Source organism: Bubalus kerabau, chromosome 1, assembly GCF_029407905.1.
Source record: "Bubalus kerabau isolate K-KA32 ecotype Philippines breed swamp buffalo chromosome 1, PCC_UOA_SB_1v2, whole genome shotgun sequence".
In the NCBI taxonomy this organism is placed as follows: domain Eukaryota; kingdom Metazoa; phylum Chordata; class Mammalia; order Artiodactyla; family Bovidae; genus Bubalus; species Bubalus kerabau.
Window position 1 is genome coordinate 29,887,768 of NC_073624.1, and position 13,086 is coordinate 29,900,853.

Here is a 13,086-nt window from a genome sequence, read left to right on the forward strand (position 1 = left end):
ATATTTTTACATGGGAAGTTCCATGGACAGAGGAGCCTGGTGGGCTACAGTCTATGGGGTCACAAAGAGTTGGGCATGACTCTGAGCACATAGTCCTCAGAAACTTCAAAAGATTACCATTAATTAGAGAAACCAGATATCCCAAGTTAAGGAAGTGAGTACTTTTCTATGTATGGAAACTTGCAAGAGTCTGGGCTCACTGAAATCATTCCTTTCATATGCACCTCAGTTATCTGGGCCATTATCTTGTGTTTTCACAGCCTGGGTTCCCCCACGGCTCCCCGAAGAGCCCTGCAGGGCTCTCTGCAGAGAATGGCTGCAGAGAGTGGCTGCTAGATGGCAGGTATTCTTTTCCTTCCTGAGAGTCCTCAGAACTCATCAGCTCATGTTGGACGGCTGCAATCGCTGATGACTGTGGCATCCTTGTTTACTGATATGATAGGAAATACTCCATTTCTCAATGTTAACTCTATAACTCAATGTTAGGAGCATTGCATGTACGCCCAGGTTAACGTATCAGAATCAAACCTTACTTATCAGTGATTTGGCTGAAATCAGGCCTCGACCTGCAACTTGAAATACAGCAGTCAGCAGGCTCACCAAGGATGGCAGAAGGGGCGCTGCAGTCCAGGAGGTGGACAGATGACTTTGGGGGGGAAATTGTACCCTATGTAATGGTAGAAGGCCCAAAATGTTTTTGTCTCATGTAATACTTATTTCAGGACAATAAGGGCTTCAAGCTTATATATATACCAACTAGTTTTTACCTTTTCCTTCCCCTATGACATCTAGATTTCCAAATGAACTTAAAACAAAAACAAAAAACAAACAAAAAAATGCTAATCTTTTATTATTTTTTTTTTAATTTTATTTTATTTTTAAACTTTACATCTAAAAAGGATCTTAGCTGCAGAAGTTTTTACTCTATGATAATTGCCCTTGTTACTATAGTATACAATAAAGAAAGGTAGACTTTTTCATCATCAGGCCGACTATAAACTATGGGTAACATTTATTTTTTTAATTGGGGGAATATTGTTTTACAATGTTGTATTGGTTTCTGCCATACAACAATACAAATCAGCCACAATTATATATATATCACCTCCCTATTGAGATTCCCTCCCCTCCCCTCCCTCTACCGTACCACTCTAGGTCATCACAGAGCACCAGGCTAGGTTCCCTGTGTTATACAACAACTTCTCACCAGCTATCATTTTACATATGGTAACATATATACGTCAGTGCTAATTTTTCCATTCATCTGACTTTATTCTTTCCCCAGAATTTAACTTCTTAAGGCCTTAGCGGTTAAAAAAACAAAACAAACAAACAAAAAAACAACAACTTGTGTGATCTTAAATAACTCACTGCTTATTACAGATACACTTTCTAAATTAAATCCATGCATTTCTGTTAAATAGATCTTGAATTTTACAAATTGATAAATTAAGCTCTATAATATATTGAAGAAGTGAAGTGAAAGTTGCAGCCATGTCTCTTAGATACCCCATGAACTATAGAGTCCATGGAATTCTTCAGGCCAGAATATGGACTGGGTAGCCCTCCGTTTCTCCAGGGGATCTTCCCAACCCAGTGATCAAACACAGGTCTCCCACATTGCAGGCAGATTCTTTACCAGCTGAGCCACCAGGGAAGCCCAAGAGTACTGGAGTGGGTAGCCTATCCCTTCCCCAGTGGATCGTCCTGACCCAGGAATCGAACCAGGGTCTCCTGCACTGCAGGTGGATTCTTTACCAGCTGAGCTAGCAGGTGAATATAACTATCAGTTCAGTTCAGTTCAGTTCATTCGCTCAGTCGTGTCCAACTCTGTAACCCCATGAATCGCAGCACGCCAGGCCTCCCTGTCCATCACCAACTCCTGGAGTTCACTCAAACTCATGTCCATCGAGTCAGTGATGCCATTCAGCCATCTCATCCTCTGTCGTCCCCTTCTCCTCCTATATATAACTATATATTTCATCTAAAAGATATATATAAAATAAAGGTAAGGGAGCCCTAAAGAATGGTAGTTTAAGAAAATTACATAAGCAGGGTTTATTTGGTAAGGTAAACTGTACAGTAATCCACCATTAGATTATACTAAAATTATTCTGTGTATAGAGAAAAGTGTGAAGCAAAATGTATAAGATACAAGCAACCAAAAAGGCAAACTATATATTTGAAAACACAGTTGTGGTTCCTGGTCAATTATTTCATATCTCTAAGAGAATGTTTTCGCTGCACACAAAAGGTAAATTTAATTCCCATACAAATGTTTGAAACTCTCTGATATAATAAATCCCCCAGGATCACATGTCTACTAAACAGATTTCCTTCTCTTTCCAAATACATTATTGATCAGCTTGGCCATGGATTTAGATCCACTGTATCTTCTCTTTTCTTTGAGTTTGAAGTTTGTCAGGATGTCCCTGATAATTCTGATAAACATCATTTCCACCTCCAGAGATTGCTCTGCTGCAGACAGTTCACAGAATTGGCACCGGTTATCCAATGCCAGTTTGTGCCCTTCTTCCCAGCCAACCTCTCGCACATGACAGAGATCTTGCTTGTTACCCACCAAAAGCACTGTTGACTCCACAGCTCTGAAATACAGATACACAAGTCTTTGGTAAGACTGCTTTAACAGCTCTTTTTTTATATATTAAGTAGGTTTATATAAAAATGAATTATGGACCCCCCCCAAAAAAAGGAAAAAATATTGTGTGTGTTATTTGTGTTCATGTGTATCCTCATTTACTCATAAAAAGGATTTTAGATTAAATGTAAATGACACAGACCCAACAAAACTCCTAAAGCATAAGATTTGAAGTGGCACAAATCTATTCCTGGAACTATGGCTCTGTTTATTAGCAAGACATGAGTGTGACATCATTTTCACTTTCAGTTCTCTTATATGTTAAAAAACAAAAAAGGTAAAATAGTTCTCATCACCCAGAATGAAGAAGTATGTAGAAAACCTAGCTCAATGTCAGGCTATAATAAAAAAATAATAATAATAATAAAAGCATCTTTTATTAAAGATGCTTATTAAGCATTATTTTTCATTTTCTTATCAATTGAAAGAGAAGGACTAGCTACTGCTTCTTTACTAATTAAACAATTTAAATACGGTTTTCTTAAGGAAAAATATTATTCAATACTCATCATTGTTTGTTCCCTGTTAATATTCATTATAACATATTCTAAAGAAAATTTTACCATCTTGTAACTGTGTACAACTTTTCTGATTTATTTAAGAAATATATTTCTTTGTAAGGTAATGTCTTTGGCAAATATCAATACAATCTCTGTGGTTACAGTGCAACATTTCTAAAGCAGAGTTTCATTTGAAGAATACAGTATGCCTACTAGTCCTTAAATGACAAGAAATAGTGCCAAGATATCTACTATAGGGAAGAAATGGGAAAATGAAGTCTTCAATACCATCTCAAGAGATACTGTATAGAAACCACCAAAGTATGTTTTATTCACATGATGGTTTGAGCCATCAAGGAAAAAGCATTGCATGTCTAACACTAGACTCTTGATGATAGTAACAGTACATTATGACATAGTTCATATACTAATAGTATCTCTTTATATAGGGCTTCCCTGGTAGCTCAGCTCGTAGAGAATCTGCCTGCCATGCAAGAGATCCCAGTTTGATTCCTGGGTCAGGAAGATGCACTGGAGAAGGGATAGGCTATCCACTCCAGTATTCTTGGGCTTCCCTGGTGGCTCAGACAGTAAAGAATATTCCTGCAACGTGGGAGACCTAGGTTCGATCCCTGGGTTGGGAGGATCCCCTGTAGAAAGGAATGACTACCCACTATAGTATTCTGGCTTGGAGAATTCAATGGACAGAGGAGCGTGGCAGGCTACAGTCCATGGGGTCACAAAGAGTTGCACACGACGGAGTGACTTTCACACATATAGTTCAGAAAATTATTGTGAAGAATTAATGGGGAAGAATAAATGAAATATTTTGAAGAATAAGTCACAAATATCAGATATAATTTTTTTAAATGTCATATTTTCTTTCTATCTATAGATAAGAGATTTGGAAATAGACTCTACTTAAAGATTAAAAATTGGAAATATCCAAGAATTATTTGATCAACACATTAAGAAGATTGCCTGAGAATGTCAAATATAGGGATTTTTAAAATATACATTTTTAATTCTTCTTGAGTGATTCTCTTGATAATGAATAATAGCAAAGTAATTTTAATTACTTACCCTTACCAAAGTTATGGTGCTTAAACATAAAGTATTTAACACCCAAAACAATGGAGTTCCCTCAAAATCAGTAATATTATAGGAAATCAGAGCCCTGAGCTTTCTTAGTAAAATCATATTCTTTTCTCCTACCATGTTTCCATCAGTTCTATAATCAGAAAAAGAAGGTCTAGAAATTAAAGGGTTTACCCAAGGTCAATCAGATATAAACAAGAATTCACATCGAATGACTCCAAGGGAACACCCCTTATCAATTATTATCTGATTATTTCTTGATAATGGGCATTTAAAAGAGATATTAAAATCACAGTTATCAATTTTAAGGAATGATATTGTGCTTCCTTGCTTCCCAGATTAGCATGATATTAGAGAAGGGCAAATCTGGCTAAGAGCACAAAGAATCCCTTACACCAGCATGTTGAACAAAAATAACTATTTTAAAGGGAAAGGATAAAACAATCGAAAAAAAAGGAAAACTAAAAATAGGAAATTCATAGGTTTAAACATATATCTACTAATGCAAAAATAGTCTAAGGCATCATTATTTTCCTGCATAATGACTTGTGTCAAGACATTAACAATAGGGCATTGTAGATTAGCTCTTTATTTTAGGAGGTGAAATGGAGAAAAATGTAGTCTCATACTTAGAATTTGTAATGGTTTGATTGTTCAGTCTATTTTGCTTTGTAGACTGAAAATACCAATGACTAGGAATTGAATGCCAAATGTAATATATCTGGATTTATTTAGTATCCTTAACATTTTTGTGGGAATGAAAAAGAAAGGTGGAAAGGGAACTATCTTGTGTACAAAGGACTATTATTTTGCAAGCGAGTGTCATGTTAACAATAGAAGCTGTCTTGTAAAACAGTCATTTATTCAGGGCAAGTTAACTGTTGATGTCATTCAGGATATAAAGTATTCTCATCTTACTCCTTTTACTACGTGTGTAACTCCTGTGGAATGGAAGGTGGCTTGTTCAGGGCTGTTAAATTTTGTAATTGGAAGCCTGTATTAAACTCTTCCTAATGATGCTTACAGCTCTATGATGATTTACTAAAAAAAAAGTAGAGAGGAATGAAAAATACCTCACCTTTTACAATGACTTGTCTGTGGCTCCCGAATTCTGTAGATTAATGCTTTTGCAAATGCAAAGGAAGACCTGTCACTGATGTCATACACAATAACAAACCCATCTGCCCAATGCAGCTCACTTGTGAGGGAAAATTTTGCTTTCTGTGGCTGAAAATAAATCAAACACATTGAAAGTGGTAGGATCTGACCTCTGTATTTTACATGACAGACAGCTAATTAATGGAGACCCATTTTACCTGGAAGAGAATTCAAAAAGCAAATACTGCTATTTTCTAAAATGCAGTTTCTTTGTATCACACTTTTTCTTTTATCAAAAGTGATCAAATTTTTTTTAAAAAATAAAGAACTATAATAAAGTTACATCTATTTCATTTGATAACTTTTTCTCTAAAAAAAGCTTCTCTTTTTCTGAAAATTTGATGAGCCCTAATAATTGCCTTTTACACCATATCCACACAGGAGACAGTATCTTCCATATTAGTAAACAGAATATGTATTGATTTTTTGGTACCAGATTTAAATCAGTAAAGCAACAATAGTGATTAAGGTTTAGCAAAAAAGATTTGAAGGATGTTTGCCATACCCAACAAAATCTATCCCACAGGGGATAGAGGTGTTTTGAAATATTGAACAGCTGGCCACCCTTCTCTTAGTTATATAATTGTATTTAAACTTTTTTAATATAAATTTATTTATTTTAATTGGAGGCTAATTACTTTACAATATTGTATTGGTTTTGCCGTACATCAACATGAATCCACCACAGGTATACACGTGTTCCCCATCCTGAACCCCCTACCCAACTCCCTCCCCGTACCATCCCTCTGGGTCGTCCCAGTGCACCAGCCCCAAGAATCCAGTATCATGCATCGAACCTGGACTGGCGATTCGTTTCATATATGATATTACACATGTTTCAATGCCATTCTCCCAAATCATCCCACCCTCTCCCTCTCCCACAGAGTCCAAAGGACTGTTCTATACATCTGTGTCTCTTTTGCTGTCTCGCATACAGGGTTATCCTTACCATCTTTCTAACAATATCATATATGAAATGAGTCTCCAGTCCAGGTTTGATGCACAGTACTGGATGTTTGGGGCTCGTGCACTGGGACGACCCAGAGGGATGGTACGGGGAGGGAGGAGGAAGGGGGGTTCAGGATGGGGAACACGTGTACACCTGTGGCGGATTCATGCTAATGTATGGCAAAACCAATACAATAATGTAAAGTTAAAAAATAAAATAAAATAAATAAATAAATAAATTCCATATATATGCGTTAGTATGCTGTGTTGGTGTTTGAATAAAGGGGTTTGTACTCAAAATCCTTCTTACTTTGGTTTTATCGACAGTGGTTTAGTTATCTGGTGGCTCAGACAGTAAAGCATCTTGCTTACAATGCGGGAGACCTGGGTTCGATCCCTGGGTCAGGAAGATACTCTGCAGACGGAAATGGCAACCCACTCCAGTACTCTTGCCTGGAAAACCGAACGGACGGAGGAGCCTGGTAGGCTACATTCCATGGGGTCACAAAGAGTCGGACACGACTGAGCTACTTCACTTTCACTTTCTTTAGTTATCAACAAATGCAACTTAGCAAACATATAAATTGAATTAATAAGCCATTAAACTATTAGTATTTGACAGCTACATTGTGACCTGATAAAAATATATTATGAAAGCATAATAATATTGCTATTTTAAAGGTATCTGTAACATGAAAATTTTGTCATAACTTTACAGAGAAGCTAGATAATATAACACTAAAATAATTTCTTAAATTTTTAATAATTAAAATTGAGAAGTAAGTTCAATATTAAGGCTAGCAACTGCACACTTACCGTTATCCTATCTTCTTCAAATCATGATTGAAAACATAAAAGTATTTTGTTTTACTTACCTGAGAACAAGGGTCATATATTTCTAGATTCAATTGCTTCCCTTCCAAACACAAATGTTTGTTATAGATAGATTCTGCAAAATATGCATATACTCATTATCAGTATGGAAATACTCCAGAATTTTAAAACATGACTTTATATTTGGATCAGCCAAATATAAATACAGTCCTATAAATTCAACCAGTCATATTTTAGTTTTAGTGGCTTTCCCTTATTGATAGTGGTCCAAAAAATGTATTTGCTATATTTGCTTATATATATTTCTTAAAAATGAACTTCACCACTGTACCTATTCACCGACATGCTTTTGTGCCTATATTACTATAGCCTTTAGAAGAGCATCTGCCACATGACAGTTGTTCAATAAATACTTCTTGAATGAATGAAAGACTTCATTTCTGTAACTGTCCCTCCAGTGTTTTCATACAAGACCTATTTCTCTCCAGAAGCATACTGATACAATCTCCAACTGACACATGACCCATTCTAGCAAACACTCCACAACCCATGGTAGAAAAATGTAGCTGACATTTGGGAAAGCCGGCTTCAGAGGGTTAGGGATGACATTTATTTTATGTAATTCAATTAATTAATTAATTGTTGGCTGTGCTGGGTCTTTTTTGCTGTGGGAGCTTTTCTCTAGTTGTGGTGCACGGGCTTCTCACTGCAGTGGTTTCTCTTGCTGGGAAGCACAGGCTTTAGGGCGCTCAGACTTCAGTAATTGCAGCATGTGGCCTCAGTAGTTGTGGCTCCCAGGCTCTAGAGCACAGGTTCAACAGTTGTGACACATGGGCTTAGTTGTTCTGCAGCACGTGCGATCTTCCTGGACCAGGGACTGAACCTGTGTCTTCTGCATTGACAGGCGGATACTTTACCACTGAGCCACCAGGGAAGCCCAGGGGTAAATTCTGAGATCCTTCTAGGCTACACAGAATGAATTTATTACTGTTTCATTAAATCTTAAAATATGTTTTCAGACAGTTTATTCTAAACTTCATAAGCTTACTACCGTGAGCTATCAGCAGTAAGGAATGTGCCTGCAGTGCAGGAGACACAGACGCAGGTTCGATCCCTTGGTGGGGAAGATCCCCTGCAGGAGGAAATAGCAACACACTCCAGTATTCTTTCCTGGAGAATCCCATGGACAGAAGAACTTGGTGGGCTACAATCCATGGATGCAAAGGAGTCAGACATGACAGAGATTAAACAACAGCAACAACCATGAGCTACATCATTTCCTCCTGAGACCTTTAAAAATACCTACTCTCAATACTCAAAAACTGCCAGCAGGGGTCACCAGCTCTTAACATTTTAGAATTTTATTATTTCCCCCTGTAGCCTTCATTTACACATAAGGTCATTTTTTGGCTAATTAATCTTCTTGCTGTGGACCTTTAACTCACTTGATTGTCTTTATAAATGTCTCTAGGTCTTATTTTTCAATAGAGGTGTAATAGCCAGAAATATGCATACTTCATTTGCTTATATAACTGTGTTGTATTAAAGATTAAGGTTTCATTTAATTTTGCTGCTGCTGTTGTTCTTTGTAAGTGTGTATTGTTTTATAGTTTTGGAACACTTTCTCATGCCTTACTCTTAGTTTGTGTGTTATCTGGCCCTTTATGACTGAAGTTGTTGACCTGAGAAATGAAACAATAAGAATTTCTCTTTCTATATATTTTTTTCTTTCTATAATCAGTTTTCAAGAGCTTGCCCTAAAACACTCACAGCATCATATGAACTAAAATACTATGTTGGCTACATGCAGGCAGCAACACAATGCAATACTTCAAAGTTGTTTTCTAAAATATTCTAATAATGTATCTCATAAATGAATGCTAAAGATTTTTGTTGTTTATTTCTCATGAAAAACACTTGCAATCGTAACTTCTTACTCTAAGTATAATGGAATGGAAAAAAAAATCCCTTTCTCCCAATTCTATTTCTTAAAATCTTCATTCCTGTTAAAAAGACAAAAAACCTTTCCCCACCATGCCTTCAATCAGGTAAGATATTAGTAGCATTATATAGATTAATTGTTGAGCCAAAAATATATTCAAACTTCTGGCAAAATTCCCCACTTTTTATTAATTCCCCACTGTGGCATTTCCCATATGTCATGCTAATTTTGAGAAAAATAACAAAATTATAGTAGAGTTAGTGAAATGATCCTAAGATTATATCAAGGTGCCCTGGCACCTGTTTTAGAATTTCTCTGAAACTTAGGTAAGCAACCTACATAATTATGATATGATCTTTAGTCAAAGCATAATTTTCCTGTTATTTTCACATGGTCTTGTGAAAATAAGCATTTATTAAATAAATGCTTTAAATAAAATAAGCATTTATTTTGTAGTTACTTGTGCTTTTATAATTAATTTGTCTTTATCTCTCAGCAGATGTTGCTTTAATTTTAAAATTGCTTTAGTTTAACAAAACCCCCACACTCACATGCTCTGCAACGGTTGGTGCAGATGGGTGGGTCCCAGGTTTAAGGTTTTTCTAGTTCTAGACTGAAATCAACTGGATTTCTAATGTATCTCAGTTAACATAAAACTGGATAAATTTTATCATGAAAGAATATTTAATTAAAATACTTATTTGGGCTTTTAAAATCAGAGTCCATGAATTAAACAAGTTGCTTAAAAGTGCAAAAATGGAAGATTCTATGAAAATGCTTCTCTGATGTTGTTAATTTGAAGAAGAAAATGGAACCCACTCCAGTATTCTTGCCTTGAAAATCCCATAGACAGAGAAGCCTGGTGGCCTACATACAGTCCATGGGGTCGCAAACAGTCAGATAAGTCTTAGCAACTGAGCACACACGTGCTGATGTTAACTGATGATGCTGAAGTTTTAAAGTTTTAAAGTGAAAAAGTCTAAAGTAGCGACTTACCAAAATTAGAAGCATATTCTCCAATGAAGCGCTTGGTAAGAAACCTTACTATAAGGGCTGCAAAACAAAACAAGCTGAATTTAAGGTCTTATCAGTTTTAAGACACAGGTAACAACTTAGCTACCCTGGTGGCTCAGACAGTAATGAATCCGCCTGCAATGTGGGACACCTGGGTTCAATCTCCGGGTTGGGAAGATCCCCTGGAGGAGGAAATGGCAACCCACTCCAGTATTCTTGCCTGGAGAATCCCATGGACAGAGGAGCCTGGCAGGCTGCATTCCATGGGGTCGCAGAGTCAAACAGGGCTGAGCAACTAAGCACAGCACACATGTATGTACGTAAGGTTTTATCTCTTGGCTTAAAAATTACTAAGTATTAATGAAGACCTTGAAGTTTTACTAAATTCTGGTCTAAATAATAATCAGTAAGATTAGCATCATAAAACCGTAAAAATTAGGAGGCTAGAAAGAAAGTGATCTTACTGTGGTGCCCACCCAATTCACTGTGTAAGTAATTCACTAAGGCAAACACACATAAGAAACCTCAGCTTTGCAACAGAGACAGATTTCTTATTAAATCTGAGATGCAAGAACCATGATATCTTTTTATTTCATCAAATTAACTGTGGCTCCAAGGTGCCACATGTTTGTAATAGTGGCCAGGACAGTATCACACCTTTGCGATTGTTTAAGGAAACAGGGACTTCAAAATCCAAGAAACAGAGGATCGCCCTCTAGTGTTGGTTAATCTTACTGCAGCTCCTGGGTCTGGCCAGTTAGGATTCACTAGGCTCAGGCGGCTCTATTGGCAGCATCCTTACTACCACCATGTAACAAAGACAAACGCGTAGCTTCCAAGGTCATGGGCACCGTGTCGCTCAGTTCACAGGCATTTAAAAAGCCATGTCCTCATCTCCCTTCAAAGTGTTTTGTTTTTCTTTTTGCTCCTCTGAAACGTGGCTTATGTATACCTATGGCTGATTCATCTTGATATTTGGCAGAAAACAAAACTCTGCAAAGCAATTAACCTTCAATTAAAAATAAATAAATTTTTTAAAAAGTTAAAAATAATCCACAGGTCTTCACACATTTCTCTCCACTGCTTGGCCACTGAGGCTTCTCAGGTGGCGCTGGCAGTGAAGAACCTGCCTGCTAATGCAGGTAGACACAAAAGATGTGGGTTCAACCCCTGGGTCAGGAAGATGCCCTGGAGGAGGGCATGGCAACTTACTCCAGTACTCTTGAATGGAGAATTCCATGGACAGAGGAGCCAGGTGGGCTACAGTCCCTAGGGTAGCAGAGAGTCTGACAAGACTGAAGCGACTTAGCAGGTGTGGGGGCAGGTGTGACAGAGTGAGAAGTATGTGGGATCATGATGGAGGGATTTCCTGTTGGCCCTACTTTTTTTAAACATCAGTAGAACAAGATACAAATTAATACTTCAAACAGATGTATTCTTCACCCTGTATATACATTTTATAAATACAAAGTTAATTGCATTGCTTGCTTATAAAATGAAAACTCCTACTGAGAAATAATATATAGTTATATCAAGTCTATAAATTATAATATGTTTATATATATATAATGGCAATATATTTCTCACTCTTTATGTAGTATACACCAGAAAAAAAAAAAAAACACATTTACCAGATTTTCCTGTTCCTTCACCTCCCAAAACAGTAAGCTTCACATCATTCATCTTGCTTTCCTCCTCCTTCTTGGTCTGTCCTGTTTTCTGTGGTTATCCTGAGTTGAGCCAAGCATGTGTTTTCCAACATCCTTTTTATTATTGCTACTCTAATTCCCCTAAGGCCAACTCCACCCCATACTCCTACCATCCAATAATAACTTTAAAAATATTTTCAATTAGGTTTGAACATGTCTCTTAAAAAAAAAATAAGTGGACTTACTATTTAGATACACAAAGAAATATTTAGCCAGTAGTTAAGAGCTTAACGGAAGCTTAGCTCCTCATATTCAACTTTCATGTACCTAAAGTATCTACCTTCTCCTAGAACCTAGAAAAATTATCTTTCTTCATGAATAAAGTTTTTAGAGGATGGGTAAACATTCCTGTAAATTTCCTATAACTGGATTAGTTTTGCTTTTTTCCTATTAATAGCTGAGGCTACATTTTCTTGGAATTTTCTTTCCTGTGAAAGACAAGGTGAGATGTGCCTGTGTGCTAAGTTGCATCAGTTGTGTCCGACTCTTTTTGACCCTATAGACTGTAGCTTGCTAGCCTCCTCTGTCCATGGGAATTTCCAGGCAAGAATACTGGAGTGGGTTGCCATGCCCTCTTCCACCAGCTCTTTCTGACCCAGGGATCAAGCTCACAGATCTTATACCTCTTGCGTTGGCAGGCAGGTTCTTTACTACTAGTGCCACCTGGAAAGCCCTTATGTAATAGTTTATAATTAGGAAAAAGAAATTTTAAAAAAGAACATTTGGAAGGGCTGTTCTGATATAATTCACTCCTGCTATGAAATAAAAGGGTAAACCTGATATGTACAATTACCACTCCGTTACCCTTTTTTTTTGTCAATGGTCCTTGCTACTCCAAGAATCCAAATTACTAATATTTTCTTCCCTTTCTTTCTCCTCATTTGTATATGTATAAATTTGAGAATTGAGAAAAGAGTACAACAACAAAAAGAGAATGATTCAAACTTTGTGGACTACATTTTAAGACCCAGGTAAAGAAGTTTCATTTCTAGGTTGGGTCTATTGTAGAAACACATGGTTCTTAAAAATGCATTTATTTAATAAACATTGATTAACTGCTACTCCTTGTTAAGGTTATATTGAGTTTAATTAAATAGGTCAACAATTAAATTATTTAATAAAAAATTTTCTGCCCTGTTAAAGTCTACAATCTACTAGGGGGAAAATGGAAATAGAATTATAATAAATATTATCATTGCTAAAATGGAGCTTTGATGAAGAGCT

At 36.7% G+C, this 13,086-nt stretch overlaps 1 protein-coding gene across 1 annotated transcript; it reads right to left on the reverse strand.

The window, feature by feature from the left end:
* Nucleotides 1-2,304: 2,304 nt before the first annotated feature.
* RERGL (RERG like) lies at nt 2,305-11,889 on the reverse strand. Its single transcript, XM_055571245.1, has 5 exons — nt 11,785-11,889; nt 10,136-10,192; nt 7,239-7,312; nt 5,336-5,484; nt 2,305-2,606 (listed from the first exon to the last, which is right to left on the reverse strand). Exons 1-5 carry the CDS (start codon nt 11,834-11,836, stop codon nt 2,324-2,326), a joined length of 615 nt encoding a protein of 204 aa, XP_055427220.1. The 5' UTR covers nt 11,837-11,889; the 3' UTR covers nt 2,305-2,323.
* Between the last annotated feature and the right edge of the window lie 1,197 nt (nt 11,890-13,086).